Source organism: Polypterus senegalus, chromosome 6 (genome assembly GCF_016835505.1).
Source record: "Polypterus senegalus isolate Bchr_013 chromosome 6, ASM1683550v1, whole genome shotgun sequence".
Lineage (NCBI taxonomy): Eukaryota > Metazoa > Chordata > Cladistia > Polypteriformes > Polypteridae > Polypterus > Polypterus senegalus.
The window spans coordinates 74978017-74995507 of NC_053159.1; the positions used below are offsets into that span (position 1 = coordinate 74978017).

General features: G+C 39.1%; 1 protein-coding gene across 1 annotated transcript in view; it reads left to right on the top strand.

The window, feature by feature from the left end:
• The window catches only part of pcnt (pericentrin), a 174690-nt gene that overhangs the window by 83295 nt on the left and 73904 nt on the right, over window positions 1-17491 (top strand). The window contains exons 23-27 of the mRNA XM_039756353.1: window positions 7066-7217; window positions 10258-10457; window positions 15260-15471; window positions 15855-15978; window positions 16490-16660. Of these exons, the coding sequence (XP_039612287.1) occupies window positions 7066-7217; window positions 10258-10457; window positions 15260-15471; window positions 15855-15978; window positions 16490-16660 (859 nt within the window). The remainder of the gene's footprint in view (window positions 1-7065; window positions 7218-10257; window positions 10458-15259; window positions 15472-15854; window positions 15979-16489; window positions 16661-17491) is intronic.

Consider the following 17491-nt stretch of genomic DNA (forward strand, 5'->3'; position numbering starts at 1 on the left):
AACTAAAAGTTTAACCTCCTATTATTGTTTTATTAATCCTTGAAATTTTAAGTAATTGAGATGTCAATGAGCACTCTGGTTTGTAAGCAGGGCCTTGACCATTTAAAGCTTTATAAATTAAAAGGAGAATTTTGAAATTAGCCTTACACCTACCTGGGAGGCCAGAGTAAAGAATTGTAAGTGGAGTTATGTGTTTTCTGGTTTGTGTAATAATTCTTGCAGCAGCATTTTGAATTAAGTGAAAGCTGCTTAAAGAAAGATTTAAACAGCCAGTGAGTAATGCATTGCGTTAGTCAGTCATATTAGAAAAAAAGTACATGAATTAATTTCTTTGTATCTTGCATATTTAGAAAACATCTTAGTCTTCCAACATTTTTAGGTTGGTAAAAATATGTTGTGTATAGTTTTGTAATGTGTGTTTTAAATTATATTATAGTGTCAAATATAACATGTATAACCTTATTAACAGCATAGTGTCCATGATATTTTTTTACCACTCATTTCAGAGACAAAGGAATTTGTACTTATAATTTTAAAGTTGCTACCTTTAATACAAAAGTGCTATCGTGGACAAGTATGCTATGTCTAACTGTGTGTTCGCCAGTCAAGTTCCTCCACACCAAACTATGTCATCCATTTCTTTATAGACCTTGTTTGTGCACTGGTGTGCAGTCATGTTGGAACAGGAAGGGGCCATCCCGAAAGTACTTTCACAAAGTTAGGAGCATAAAATTGTCCAAAATGGTTTTGTGTGCTGAAGCATTAAGAGTTCCTTTCACTGGAACTAAGGGGCCAAACCCAACCACTGAAAAACAACCCCACACCATAATCCCCCCTCCACCAAACTTTACACTTGGCACAGTGCAGTCAGGCAAGTACCCTTCTCCTGGCAACCTCCAAATCCAGACTCGTCCATCAGATTGCCAGACAGAGAAGCGTGATTCGTCATTCCAGAGGACATGTGTCCACTGCTTTAGAGTCCAGTGGTGGTGTGTTTTGCACCACTGCATCCAATGCTTTTCACTGCACTTGGTGATGTAAGGCTTGAATGCAGGTGCTTGCCTCTTGAGCTAATCTGTAGGCCACATGAAATTTGGAGGTCTGTAGCTATTGACTCTGCAGAAAGTTGGCAACTTCTGCACACTGTGCACCTCAGCATGCACTGTCCCCGGTCTGTGTTTTTACGTGGCCCACCACTTTGTGGCTGAGTTGCTGTTTTTCCCAATTGCTTCCACTTTGTTAGAATACTACTAACAGTTGACCGTAGAATATTTAGTAGAAATTTCACAAATGGACTTATTGCACAGGTGGCATCCTATATACAGTACCATGCTTGAATTCACTGAGCTCCTGAGAGCGACCCATTCTTTCACAAATATTTGTAAAAGCTGTCTGCATGCCTAGGTGCTTGATTTTATACACTTGTGGCCATGGAAGTGATTGGAACACCTGAATTCAATTATTTGGAGGGGTGCCCCAATAGTTTTGGTAATATAGTGTACATACTGATTACATATATATTGGTAAAATACTATACTGTATATTAGTACAGTTCAATGGTTAGAATCACAAAATATTTGATGGGAACCTTGTGTGTTTTGCTCAGTAGTTTTTCAATGTTAAGTTTCATAGAAGTTGAGGACAATCATATAGGTAGAATGAAAAAGTATTTTAAGCAATTTTTCACTCCATGCTGAATTGTGAAAAGTTTTAGGAGCCATACATAAACAAATAACAGTTGCCATATGATAAAGTGCCTTTTTCCTTCCATTTAATTGTTTCTCTTGTAAGTATTACTAAGAGAAAAAAAGTATAAATGAAACGCATTGTTAATAAAACAATAATTATTCTAAACAGGAACTAGATTCCTGAGGTATGTCACTACCGCTATAAATGCTTAGTGTTTATGCTTTGGTAAAGCTGAGTAAAATCAATTCTTTATAATTGTTATGTGTTGAATTTTGAAAGGACACTATGAATGGCCACTTAATTTAGTTATGTGATTCATGTTAGAAATAATAATTTTTTTTTTTAACTTAAAAATAAAAATAAACAAATTCTTTGTTTAAGGAATGTTTTTCAAAGGGTGTGTACCCTAAAAATATATAGTGTTCTAAATGAATTTTGCAAATGGTTCAAACTCACTTAAGAACCTATGTAGTGGTTTTAACTGAAGACTTCAATAAATTGCATAAAAAGTTCAGTCACATCAAAATTATTACTAACAAATTTACGTTTGTTATTTGTATCTTGTATGTGTGACAAGTGGCACCGACTGGACTTCTTCATGAGCTGCCCACAAAATTAATCGAGATGTACGAAAACTATATTTCTTTGTGTGTGTTTTTTTTTTTTTTTCCTCTCTCAAAAATATTCCTGCTATTAGTCTGGCTGATCCAATCCTCTAACTCCTTTATTCCACTTCTCTGCCATATTGCTTGTAGTTTACCACCAAGCCGCAAGAGTGCATAACAGTCCAGTCTGGCTTCAATTTGAGTGTAGTTTATACCACATTGTCACTAAGAAGAAGCAGACAGAATAGGGAGTACTGTATATAAACAAGGAGGCCAGCTGTTAAACATGCTGTCCTCCTAATTCAACTTTTTTTTTTGTCCACTTCTTCACAATTTTCCATGCAGCCATGCCATGTCTTTTTCTTGTGCATAGGTAGCTGTGCTTTCTCATTCGCTTCCAGACCCATTTCCTTGTGCAGAGGCAGTCACAACCTGTCCACTGACGCTGTTCTTTTTGCAGGCACTAATTTGCATGAATTACACACCCCATTTCCCCCAAACGCTTGCAGCTGTAACGACAGAAGGACACACTACCTCAAAAGTCCCCACTCATTAAAGCTTTATTACCGGCAAATATCAAGAAATAAAAAAATGTGTTGGCTAATTTACAAAATTCAATCAAATTTAAATCCGTCAAAGCTTTATACAGGTTTTAGGATATTTAATTTTTCTATTGTAGAGGGGTTTTAACCACAAAATCATGATTTATCAACATTAATTTCTTAGCAGATACCTACTGACTTGTATGTACCAAATTTCAGCATTTTAACTAGATGGTGATCATTGTTTTTTTTCTGTGAGTGAATGAGTAAGTTAACTTTGCATTTTCTATATATTTAAATTCATAGGTATGAATTGCATTCGGCAAACATTTGCCACGTCCTCTCAGTTGCGAGAAGCAGATCATAGTACCTGCCAAATAATATAAAGAATACACAACATTCATTAAAAATAATGCATTGTGACTGGGGTGGGGGTTGTGAGTGTAAGGTTTATTATTATAAATTACCTTACAAATTGCTGCTTTAATTACCACCACTACCACAAATCCAAATTTTTTGTCTTCTGTCTTGCTTCTCCCGGGCAAGCTTTGTCTGACCTTCACTCTGACCTCACCTGGATAAGGTAGAGTGGCTCCTTTTATCTTATCCCTGGGAGTGCTTCCAGTATCAGGACATAGCCTGTAGGAAGCACAAAGGAGAGATTACTAATCCCAGTAGCTCCCACTGGCTGACCCCAAGGAACAAAACAGTTTCCCCAAGGGACGGGACTGCAGCTCCCACTATGCCCTTTAGGTGTCCATATAGGAATCCTAGCCTGGGTTTGCTGCCATCTAGTTCATAGAGAGAGGCACTGATCTGAATGCATCATCTCCCCCTGTTCCTCAATTACATTGACCTCCCAGCCGAATAAGGAGCTTTGATCCATTCCTGTTGGGCTATTAGCATATTTACACCAAGGTTGCCACCTCCTGCCAGCATATTGGTAATGGCAGAGAGACACCTGCCTGCCTTCTTGGCCATTGAGTACTGCAGCATCCTGGCCAGGTAATGAATCATGCACTATTCTAGTTGGGAGGCCAACCCATGAATGCCATCCTTTACAGTGCCCTAGTAGGTGCAGTGTCTCGTCCCATGAGGGGGTAATTCGGATCACAGGAGATGGGGGTTTGTCCTGACCACACATTATATAGCTGTAGGGACAAAAGAGCACAGTTAGTAGAAAAATATGGCTTCGCACTTTTGTTTCAGCCTTCAGCCTGTGTCGATGGGGCTGGCTACTTTGACCCCAGGTCTTTCACAGCCCCTGCGGGCGACAATATTTACACTGGTGCCCCCACTCTTGACACTCAAAGCATTTTCCCCTATATCTGGAATGTTTTCCATAACATTTCTTGAAGCAATGGGGAATTCTGGAATTAGTTCTTCATCTTGTGTCTTTTCTATAGTCTTTCTCAGCTCTCTACCTGATCCCAGTTCGCCACAGTTTAACAAGGCTAAGTAAAGTAAGTGGAAACCTTTGTTCATCTTTCAGGACCTTGACTTTCCCGCTGTTGAGTGAGCCTCTCATTTTTGTTGGAATCCCTGCATAATATTTGGCAATTTAATTGTCTGGGACTCTAAGTTAAATAGGGGCCACTGTGCATCTGTGTTGCCTTTACAGAATGTAAAAACTTTGTCCTCTATATTAGGCTGTGTCGATACCCATGGAGGAGTAAGCGTTACTTGGACAGGTGTATTAATACCAGAGGCTTTTTCACTTCCTACTCCTGCTTCCATGTCCGCACTGACCTCCTCTATCTGAGATGGTATTTCCTGGATGGGAGATTGAAGCTTTGGCCACCTAACCATCGCACCTTTCATGTTTGCGTTCCTTTACTTTAACCCCTCCTAATCTCAGTAGTCTGGTTAATGGCTTCTACAACCTGAGAGTTTAGGCAGGAATAACTTCTCCATATATGTGAGACACAGTGCTACTCGGTTCCCTTCACTAATGTCTGGGACCCCTTTGCTCTGCATTCCGACATGCTTTACTACTCAGAAAACAGCCACCTCTATGGCTGAATCAATTTTAAGCAGAAGTCCTATGCCTAGCTGCTGTAAGTATGTTTCCACTGCTTTGACTGTTATTTTTGCCACATTTTCTAGCCCCAGCATATTGCTTCAAGGTTGTTCAGTACCCTTAACTGTGCGAAGCGGCACTAACAACATTTCCAAGTCTTCTGAGTCATTCTGTACCTGCAGTGAGGAAGCACTTAAGGTATTTCCGCTGCTCCTCAAGGAGTTGGTAGGAAAACATACGCTCTGTACATGTTCCATCCAGTTTCTCTTTCAATTTAGTGTTGAAATCCAGACACACTCTCCAGCCTGATGCAAGATTTGAGAGAAAAGATGGAGCACTCACCATTTCTCTTGAGTCAGTTCTCACAGCATTAGGATTTGAACCTGAAATTCCTGGTCACCATTTTAGTTTTCCCAGGGTGCTTCGCGTTTTCCCTCGTGGCCAGTTCCGACTAAGGTACACTCTTGCCTGATGGCACATTGTAGCCATCTTGCCTAGGGTTACAAGGATGAAAAAGACAGCAAGCTACAGACTTATTGCTATAGAGGGGTAAGCACTACTTACTGGGTGAACTTTTCCCCAGTTGTTTTAACCCCATGGCGAGATGTACCTGGCCATTTATTCCATCTTCTAAAATATCTTGCAGAGCATTCGCAAGCCCTTCCTTCAGAGACTATCTATGCCTTTTCTGGAGCAGGTCAGCTATGTTTGAAATTTCCCAGGCATCTAGACGTATACACCAAGACAGCTGAAAGTTGTTTCTCCGAAGTATTGCTGTCTTTCTTAGTCGATCTCTTCCCTATGGTTATATGGTAACAGTCACATTTAGTGTGTTCCATATATGTTTGTCTAAGGTGATTTTTGGTCACAAGAATTTTTTTTAAATGCAGGTGCCTGCGAAGCAGATGGCCAGAAATCCTACCAAATACACAACTTGTGACCAATAGGGGGTGTTGCATCCTCTCAAACCCCACACACAACCACACAGACATGAATCCCAGGTACAAATGTAAGGTTTACTATTTTAAATTACCTTACAAATGTTTTTTTTAATGACCACCAACACAAATCCAAATTCTTTCACTTTTGTTTCTCTCTTGCTTCTCATTCACTCCTACCATGTGAGCTTTGTCCATCTTCCTCTCCCGACTCCAACTCACCTGGATGAGAATGAATTACTTCCGGTGCCGGGGCATAGCCTGTAGGAAGCACTTCTGGGTCAAACAGAAGTCCTACAAAGTAGGACTTAATAGTCACAGGAACTTCCCCTAGCAGTCCCCACGGAACCCAACAGGGCTTCCTCACAGGACTTCAACTCTCAGTATGCCCTGTGGGTGTCTGCTTGGTAATCCTAGCCTGCATATGTTGCCATCTAGCATGTTGGGTGGGGGCACTGATCTGAATACATCATCTTTCCTGTTCCTCAATTACACTGACTTCCTGTAAGGAGCTTTGATCTGTTCCTGCCAGGACATTCACATATTTACTCCAAGGTTGCCACCTGCCAACTTCTTGGTAAAGGCAGGGAAGAACCTGCCTTTCTTTCTGGCCATTTAGTATGCTGGCGTCGCGACCAGGTAATGAACCATGCACTTTCCCAGTCGAGACACCACCCCCACACCTGCCATCTTTTACAGTATAAATATATATATATATATATATATATATATATATATATATATATCTTTTCCTTTAAAATCTGAGAATATGACTAAATAGTGCTTTACTTCTTTAGTAATTCTTGGGTTAATGATCTGTACATAATTAAGCACAGAACCAGAAATTTAGTTTTGTCTTCTATTCCATCAAACTAACCTGACTTATACACATTTATTCCCTCGATTATTTGCTGGCTTGTCAGGTCACATGGTTCAATGATCGTGAAAACAAAATTGCCTGGAAATTGGAAAAAGACATCTGGGGCTGTATAATGTATTTGTTTTGAATGAGATGTGAACAATTAATTTTTTTCTTTTATTAACTCATTTTTAATCATGTTTTTGTTATTTTTAATTTTTTATAAGAATTAAATAGCTGGAATGTTAACGTACATACAAGCAGAGGGTAGCAAATACTTTTTACGCTTTGACTAATTTCGATACAATGTAAATTCGGCATTCCATAATTTACTAAAAAAGACATTTTACATTTTTATTGTATTATTGAGCCAAATCAAAAAATGAAAAATTTCCCTCCTATCTATTTGCAGCTAAGCAACAAGATGTTGTTACTTCAAAAGGAGATTGAGATCAAAAATTCAAACCTGGAAACATTACTACAGAGGCGTGAAAGGGAGAATGAAGAAGCAGGCAATCTAATCACAATACTGAGATATGACCTTGCTGTCCTCACAAATGAACGGTAACTATATAAAAACTAAAAATCTGTTTATTAATACAGAAAATAAATATACCGTAGCTGATTTTCAGTGAATAAGTGTTATCAAGGCTTATTTTATACAAGAGTACCTTATCTTATGAAACCAAAAGTGCTGTATGGATGTTGTATTTAGTTTCAGTGCTTGGAAAAACTACTAGAAACTGTACAACAGTTAAACATAAGTTTCACTCCAAACTCACTCTAAACCTTTCACAGTGCTATTTATTTACAAAACAGTCAATGCGTTTCCTTTGGCATGGGAGCAAGACACAGAAATTTGCACAAAAACTGTCTGATCATTAAGAAGGGGTGACCTGCCTCCACCAGTTTAATAGCTGTTTGTCTTTTTTTTTGTGTATACTATAATAGCAAAAAATGTTTATGAATATTTTCTTTCTGAGATGGATGTGACCTCTCTTGTGTAGCAATAATTTCAACAAAGCATTTCTTTTAACTGTTGATCAGTCATCTACATGAGCTAGGGGGAGCTTTAGCCCATTCCTCTTTGCAGAATTATTTCAACTCAGGGATTTTGGTGGGCTTCCTTGTATGAACCACTTGCATCAGGTCCCTCCACAAAATTTCTATAAGATTATGGTCAGGACTTACTTCTGCCTTAACTGCTCTTGGGTGGAATAATTTGTGTGTTTAGGGTTATTATCTTGCTGCATGACCCACTTTTTGTTCAGTTTCAGTTCATAGGCGGATACCTTGACATTTTCCTGTAGAATTTGCTGGTACAATTCAGAATTCATAGCTCTGTCATTAATAGCAAGCGGACCTGGTCCACAGGCAGTAAAGAGGGTCTAAACAATGATATTGCCACCACCATGTTTCACACATGGGATAAAGTCTTATGCTGGAATGCATTGTTTACTTTTTGCCACACATAATGTTTGTAATTTGAACGAAAACGTTCTATTTTGGACTCATCCATCTGGATTACATGTTTTCTATAGCTTACTGGCTTATCCACATGATCTTTATTAAACTTTAGACGGGGAGTAGTGTTTTTCTTGGAGAGTAGAGACTTTCCCCTTACAGCCTCGCCATGCACACTATTAATTTTCAGTGTACTTTTGACAGTTGACTTCTGAGTAATGACATTAGCCATTGCAAGGCTTTTGGATCCTTAGACATTACCCTGGGGTTCTGTGTGACCTCCCAGAATATTACACACCTTGCTCTTGCAGTGTTTGTTTTGGCCAGCCACTTCAGGGCAGAGTAAAAGTGGTGTTGAATTTCCTCTGTTTGTGCACAGTCTGCCTGAAAGTGGACTGGTAGAATCTATAATTTCTTTAGAAATGGTTTTGTAAGTGTTTCTAGCCTTGTGAGCATCTAAGGTCCTCAGAAATCATCCTTAATTGAGGCATAACACAATTCTACAAACCTTTTGTGGTGAAAATTAGGCTTTGATAGTAAAAATCCAGATTTATGTTTTTTTAAGTAGGGCAGGATCTCCGAAACATAAACCTGAGAGCCATCCCATTGATTCAAACACCTGACTCTAATTATCCCTGAATTTGCTATCTTACTCTTCTTTATTTATTTATTTGGTTTAGTACAATGTTATATACTGTATACCCTGATGTTCTTTCTTAAACTCTGTGAAGTGCCTTGAGCATGGGAAAGGCGTTATATAAATAAAATGTATTATTATTATTATTATTAATCCAAACGGGTCACATGCTTTTTCACAGAAAAATAGCATTGGGTCGTTTTCCTCAAATAAATGAACAAGTTAGTTTTTGTGTCATTTGTTTAATGGTGTTGTCTTCACCTAGTTTTAGGTCTTATGACAAAATCTGATCATGTTCTAGGTCATATTTATGCAGAAACAGAAAAACTTGTAAAGGGTTCTCAAACTTTCTAGCAACTCTGTTAATTACAATAAATTCTAATTGACCAAAAATATCCCAACTGGTGTCACCCAACTTAGGTTTAGGTTTTAGATTAACATTTTAAGGTATCATTTATTTATTTGTTTATTCTTCTTTAAGGCCAAAAAGCCTCTTTCATGCCATTAACATATTGCTCTAACTTCAGGATGAGGGAGTTATATATGTGTGCTTATGTCTGGAAATATGCTGAAGTTAACTTTCCAAGAGGAAAGTTATGCCCACCATATTTTGTTACATTCTCTTTTTATTGTTAACCCCAGCCACAACTCACCACACAAGTCCAGAGTTCAAATGGGCTCATTTTATTAGCCACAATACCTTTGCACGGCCTTCTTCCAATAAACACAATACAGTTATTTCTCTACTTTCTCCAGTCCTTCCCAGGTCAGAGTCGCCCTACTCCTCTTCTGATTCAGAGTCCCCATTTAAGGTGGTGTCTTTTATCCTGGACCTGGAAGCGCTTCCAGTGCCAGGATATTGCCTGATGGAAGTACTTCTGAGTCAGGTTGAAGCTTCCTAAAGTAGCTTGCAGCTCCCTCTGGCATCACTCATGCAGGAAGGACCAACCGGAATACAGATCCCAGTATGTCCTGCAGGCATGTGTGTGGGTGCACCAGTCCAGGAGTGCTGCCACCTAGAGTATCAGGGGCGCATACAGTCTTGGCAGTCTATCCTGGTTCTTCAGTTGTTCTGGCCTCCCAGCCAGGGTAGGGTCTTCTGTCCATCCTTACCAGGAAGCCAACCGTCCGTTCTGGCATGTCATGTCAGCCTCCTGGTTAAGACAGGGAATGTGCTTTATCCTGGCTAGGATGCCAGTCCATCCATTTCGTCCTTTACAGATTTGATTTAATTAAAAAAATATGCTTAGGTCGATAATTCAGTGAATTAAGTGTTGCCGAAACCAACACTCCACATTAAAGAGGTGTTTGTTGTGATGTGATGTACGATCTATTTTATTTTCAGCTTAATTTTATTTGCAGCTTAGCTTCATGCAGATCAATAGCAGAGATTGTACTATTTAATGTAAAAGTTATAACTACTGCCTAATAAATAACATACATTTATGAAAAATGTACAACTGCATCTGCATAATAAATTCTTCTCATTCTCCTCTGATTCAGAAACAGCCTACATGATGCTCACGACAGAATTCAAAAGCTTCTGCTTAAAGTTGAACAAAGCATTATTGCTACTGAAGAAATTATCACCACAAAAATTGACACCTGTATGAACATTAACGTAGTTCACGGCGAATCAGTCAGTAGCAATATTAAACTAGATGAGCAGGCTACCCTGGTGAATGACACTAATGACGAAAAAGGTATGATTTTATGATGATATTAACTGATTTACTTTTCACTTTTTATGTCAAGACAAACATTTGTAAACAAGACTGCCTGGTTTCAGTCTCACTACCTACTATGGGTGCATATATTTTGTATTACACACACTTTAATTTACTTCTAATTAATTTATGTAACATTAGTAGAGAAAGAAACTGTAACTAGTAGAAGTTATATGACTGAGAACACTCTAGAGATCCCAAGGTTTCAAAAACAGACACAGAGGTCTGGACCGGCTGGAAATGGAAGGCCCTTCGAAGAGCTGAGATTGGCAGAGTCTCGGTTAAGGCATAGGGCACTGCTGGGAACATTTCCAGCTGGGCACACAGGGCTGGGCAGTTCCCCAAGGCCTCAGTATGAGAAAACCCGGAGTAAGACCCAAGCTTTGTGAGGGCAGGTGAATAGCCCTATGTACAGCCCACATCACAGGCAGGCCTACTTCACTCTGCACAAGACTGGCAGAGAATGGTAGACCTAGGTAGGTAAACAACTTTAGTTCCCAGCACACATTGCAATAACATCACAACGACCAACAGTAATTGTACTGTTAGAAGCCACAAAACAACTGCTGTTCCAGAGGAGGATCATCTAGAGAAGTCATACGAGAGGAATTATGCTAAGTACAAGGATCTTCTGGAGCAGTGCAAGAGAGAAGAAAGACGAGTTTGTTGCCTACCAGTGGAAGTGGGATATAGGGGCTTTGCCGGCCGCTCACTATGGAGAGGCTTCACTCTGCTAGGCATGACAGAGGCTGAAAAAAAAAGAGCAATCGGAGCCACCACAGAAACTGCAGAAAGAGCATCAACATGGCTTTGGATTAAAAGGAATGATCTGTGTACCATAGGTACAGAGATGCAAGTTGTGGACTGATTGTCTCTGGCTAGGTCACCTGGGTGAGGGTGTGTGATGTTGTAAGACCCGAAACACCCAATGACCACAGGATACATCCTGATGCATCCGTAGGATGTATTTCGACATCGTTGCCTGAAAGTGCTTAGTGTTAGTATGTTAGAGAGAGAATGTGCAGCAATTTTTTAATTGGCACTCAGTTTTGTTTTAATTCTCTCTCTTGCTGCAACCTCCAGGGGATCCAGAGAGTATGCTGTAACATCCTGGCCTTTTAATTAGCTTGTTGATTCAGTAAGCCTCTCTTAAAGTTATGGTACCAGCCCAGCACACTACAGCGTAGAAAACTGCAGTGGCCATCACAGAGTTATAGAAGATGTGAAAGAAGTCATTTCCGACAATCTACTAAGAAAAAATAGCCTTCTGTGCCCTTTCGTGTATAGTTCCTCTGTGTTTCCGAAACTATTCCAACTTGAAATTAATGTGGTCCCCTAAGTACTTGTAGGAGTTGACCACCTCTATATCCACTCCTTGAATAATGGTAGTCAATAACCAGTTCCTTGGTTTTGCTGATTTTAAGATACAGACAATGATATTTAATACAGACAATGATATTTAAACCAAAAAACAAACTTCTCCACCTGACTCCTGCACTCTTTCTCATCCCCTTTATCAATACACCCAATAAGTGCTTAATCATCTGAAAATTTCTGCAGGTGACATGACCTGTGACCTCATGTATAAATGCTGCTTACGCCTGTTTCCAAGTTCACTTCAAGATGTATAATAACTAAACTTAGTGTAAAACCATGCACAATTTCATGGCACCCTCACACTTTGCGTACACACTTTTCTGCTTGGTTTTGAGAACTGGCAGCACCCAGCGTCAAAGTAGTGCTACTGTTTATGTGTCGTTTCTCTTTTTTTTTCATATTTGCATTCATTATGTGGGCTTTATCAAATACACCAAAATTAATTGCATCTTTTATAAATTTAATTCACTTGATTGTAATCATTCTGTAACAATATGAAGGTGCACGGAATGGCCAAGCTGTTCCCACTATCATAGCTGCTTCAGTGTTGTTAGAAGACATTTCAAATGGAAGAACTAGAAGAGAGCGTGTATTTAGAGATGATGATGATCACTGGCTTCTAAGTCGATTTTGATTTCCAAGGGCTATCCTCTTGGAGCTGTGTGCTGAACTGGTGCCAGCTTCACAAAGGCAGATTTTGTGGAATTGTCCTATAACTACTCCACCCTTGGGTTTTTAGCCGCTCAAGCTTTTCAACGTGAACTTGCTGACCGAGCGGGTATTTCACAATCATTACTGAGTTGTTCCATCCCAGCTGTATACCAGATATATAAGATGTTATATATATGGTTGAACAGGCAGATATCAAAATTCAGTTAGCAGCATCGTCAGGTTTTCTAAATATAATCAGAGTGGTGAGATGCATGTCCAATGCTATTACAACGGCCCTAGACAAGTTGCATCATCCAGGGAAGAATCACCAAAAGAATGAGCTGACATTATTCCATGTTAAGTAAAGCAGGGCGTCAATGGCCCAAACCTCCAACACTAACACTCCAAGAGTCCTGGGTGCAAATAAAGGATGGTTTATTCAAGCCAAATTCCTTCTACAGTAGCACAAGCACAGGTTTCTCTCTCCACAATTCACAATAACTTCTCTTGCTCTCTCTCCTTGCAACTCTTACCACTGTGCTGCCCTCCTCCGGTCAAATGTTGCGTCTCTTCCTCCCAGCTCTGACTCGCCTGGATAAGGGAGTGCAGTCCCTTTTATAACAGACCTGAGATTACTTCCAGTACCAGGGCGAGTGCCTGATGGAAGCACTTCCGGCACACACGGAAGTCCATTATAACAGGGTGCTTGTCTTCCTGCCGCGTAGCAGGGCATGCCTGGAAATGTAGTCTGGCATGGCAGCTCTTCTGGCTTCCCACTGGGCAGAGATATCTGGGACTGCTGTCATCTAGTGTGCTGGGGAAGAAAAAAGTCCCCAGCGACATCTTTCCTTTTAAGTAGACCGTCCGTCCATCTCTTTTGGTCCTTCCTTCTGGGTCTGATCTTTTTCTCCTCCTCAGCCGGGATATCTATCTGCCTGTTAGGAGTATCCCAGCCAGATAAGGAACCATCCCCTCTTTGTGGCATCTACAGTCATCATTATGAAAATGCCAGCTATGCACATTCAGAGGTGTTTTTCTAACTAGTGCAGCAAAAGGCAGGCAGTCCTTTTAAGGATAAGATAGTGAGTCACCTCAAAGAGCCATGTAAAGAGCAGAGAATCTATCGGTTGTGGCGCTCAGTGCTGACATTGCAATATAAAGGCACCTTGAGAGAATGAATTTTGCTATGTACATAGAAAGCATTTCCATCCCATTAATGTACTGCTCTATAGTCCACAGAAAGTGTGTCACAATTCTGCAAGTATGAAACATGCTGCATAAGGTGACACACAATCATGGCTTGCAACGTATCTGAAGAGATATGCAGTATGATGAACCTGACCCTAACGTGCCAAATGATCAGCCAAAATTGGACAGCATTACAACTTCATTTTAGTGTAATTAGCAGAATGTAAAAATGGGTAATCAGATGTAGCATTTATTGTTTTAAGCAATTAATTTGTTTGTGGTCAATGTTACATAGTACAGACTCTACATTAAGTGCTAGTGCTAGGTTATTTTCCACCCTAGGCCAAGCTTAATAGTGGACCAACCGACAGTTTGGTAACCAACCTGTGCGGCTAGGTGTCATGTCTTATTTCGGGCACTGTGTGACTTTTTAAACTTAAAATTTCGAGTATCTCCGCCTTGCTGTATAACTCCATCAACTTCCTTTTGTTGCTTATACCACTGCATAAGCCAACAAATAGTAAGTTTTTCCTTGCCTCCACTTTGATTTCACGGAAGGTCATCTTTTTTTCCAAGTGATTTTGCGCTTCTTTTAAAAAAAAAAACACTGAATGGAAGGGGCTATTTGTAATGATTTGCATATTCAAATATGCAAAATTCTGGGAGGAATCGGGTTGAGGCTATAGACATGTGCACGTGTTTTTAAATCTCATGTTCATTGGGATTTATAAAGGTGAAGTGCATGGAACTTGGCATACTCACAGTTGTATGCATCAGGAATTTTTTGTGCATACACATTTCCAGTTTTGTCCATATGCCATGTTTTAGTGTGAATTCTACACATGGCATTATACATGAGGCCCCTGGTTGTTATATTTGTAGTTGGAGGTGTACAGAGTGAAGAGAAAAGGAGACAGGACTGTTTATTGTGGTGCTCCAGTGTTGCTCACATCTATATCAGAAACATGGTCTTTGAGTCTCACAAACTGTGGTCTACCCTCCCAATAGTCCATTATCAAGGATGTAATCTGAGTGTTCCCACAGGGATGGCTAGATGGCATTGAAGATGATGGAGAAATTCAGAATTCTGCCCGCTTTGTCCAGGAGAGAAATAAACCTTGTGGAGCAGATAGAAAATTGCATCCTCCACTCCAATCCAAGTGGTCTACCACAAGAGGACTCGTATAGTCTTGGACCAGTATCTCAAAAGTCTTAATGCGAGACATAAGTGCCACTGGTCTATAGTCATTAGGTGAAGAGGTACCTGCCTTCTTTAGAACAGGAACAACGCAGGGTGTTTTCTACAGCAGTTAATAATACCAAACAAATTAACATGATTATGTTATTAATACTGCACGGTTGTAGGTTGAGAGAAATATACATGTGTACAGTTTAAGAATTAATAATTAAAGCTTGTGTTTAGTTCTGAAACAAGCCTGAAAGATTATGAAGATCCAATTTAAATTATCCTTTTACTACAGCATAAATTTTTATGTCTGGTCTTACCTGCAATCAAGTTTTAGTCTTCAATATGTGTTTACCTAATTCTTTTTCAATTTCAGATGAAGTCCAAAGTCAGTGCAGTGAAGGAGAATCAGAATCCAGTCATTGGTCTTCTATTACAGATAAAACTTTAAGAAGTTCACAGCTTTTGTATGAGAGTAGTATTGCTAGTCCCGAGCAAGAGAGGGAGAGTCACATTCTGTTAATTTGTGACCGACTTCAAGCTACTGTGGAGAAACTGTTAGAGTTGGTTGTGGAATCTGCATTGCAGGTAAGAACTATTAGTGTCTTCAGAAAGTATTCACCCTTTAGAACATCTGAATGTTTCATTATGATGCAAGAAAAAAATTAAATCTGCATAATGGATTTTTGATAATCCTTTATATCTGTAGTATAGTGTCCATGTAACAATAGAAAAAAGCCTTGATTACTTATTTATTATTAAACATGGAAATTTTAAGATAAACTTAAAAGCCAGTCTGTTCATCTGTATTCAGTGCTTGATAATTTGTTTTGCCTCATCAGATCAAATATGTTTTCTTTTCTTTATATCCTGTATTTTGTTATTGTGAAAAAAACAAGTTGTTAGGTTTCTTAGACCTTAGATGGAAAATCAGTATTTAAATCCCAGTGTTGCATTTTCTGTGCATTCAGGTGGAAGATGCCCATGGGGACCTTTCACACCTAGAAGCAAAATTAAGCCATCAAAACCAACTTCCTGAGCTCGTGGAAGAGTCTGTGGCAAAAACCCAGCTGAGACAAGAACTTAAAGCAGAGAGTAAGTTGGACACAGCACTTAGAGAATTTGTTTACTGTATTTATTTATGTGCTTATATAAATAGCTCAGATTTTAACAATGATTTTACAGTTTTATTAAAAATGATTTTTTTTAAGTGCTCAGTGTTTGGCAGTCATTTTGTGGACTTTGGCAAGCTTTAACAGTTTTATTATGCTGTCCTATTTGGTCTGCATTTTGTCAGGTTTTTTCTATTTTTAAGACATCTGTGGTGTTGGGAACTTGGTCCAGTAAGTTGTGAGACAGTGGAGATTGTGGTTTCTAATGAATTATAAGAATTTTGGTAAACATTTGATATATTTGTTATTGTCTGGTTACCTTTCCTTGTTTTGTTTTATTGCTTTCATCATCACATGTAATTTTTTTCAGTTTTATTAAAATGGCTGAACAGGTTAAATGATCTTTTGGTCATGTGTTTTCTCATCTGTATTAGTTTGAAGTATCACCATTTTTGAGAATCTCTCTGTTGTTTGTTATTATCCTGGCTGTGTAGCAGAGAAAGCTGCTCTAGAAGAGGTCTTACAGCAAACAATAAATAAAGAGCGTCAGCTTGCAGTTGAGGTTGATACCCTCAGAGAACGTTTGCGTGATCTTAGTGAGGAGCATAATCTTCTTGTCCGTCGAAGTGAAGCTATGGCTGCCACAATGGGAGATACAGAGGCAGGTAAGAAACACCTACATAGCTAGTCAGTTTCTGGCTGAATACTATAAAAGTTCTGTCTTGGAGTTTTCCTCCCATGAAAAATTGCATATTCATTTGCAATCTGTTTATAAAATTATTTTTTACAATGTGTCGTATCTGTGATATTTACATTAGGTGCAGGTTGTTAACAATTTGTGTAAAATATCGCATTGTATTTTTTCTGGGGAAAAGTTTAAAAATTAAACAAAGTAACCTAATCAAACCACCTTAATTGCATTCAGGAGGGCTGTGGGTAGGTCACCTGGCAGTACTAGGGGCTAAAGAGGTAATAGCCTTGGACAGGGTACACTCATACAAACACAACTGTCACACAAAGCCACTTTGAAATTGCATTTAAACTAGCATCCATTTATATGCAAGTGTGGAGGGGAAATTTTGAGTGACACCACTCTGAGACTTGGAATCACACTCAAGTAATTTTTTTCTTTATGTGATCTAAAAGACATATTAATAAAAGAATTATTATTAAAATAGTCATAAGGTAATTAAATTTGTAGAAGTCTTTTTTCCCCCCTCGAGTCAGTGCTTAGTGGAAGTTTTACATATTTACCTCCACTGAGAATACAGTGCTTCAGGCTTTATGAGTTCCTTAGCCCTCGCCACATTGATATAATTTAGGCAACCTCCAATATATCCAATGACCTAGATGACCTGGAAAGAAATATAATTATTTTTCATTTATTGTGAAAGCAAATGCCACTGGAAAGAGCTTCATTATTAAGAACAGTTACCTTTAAGTGTCATTTTAAATAAGTGTTTGCCCCTTGGATACTTATTTCTCAACAGAACAGA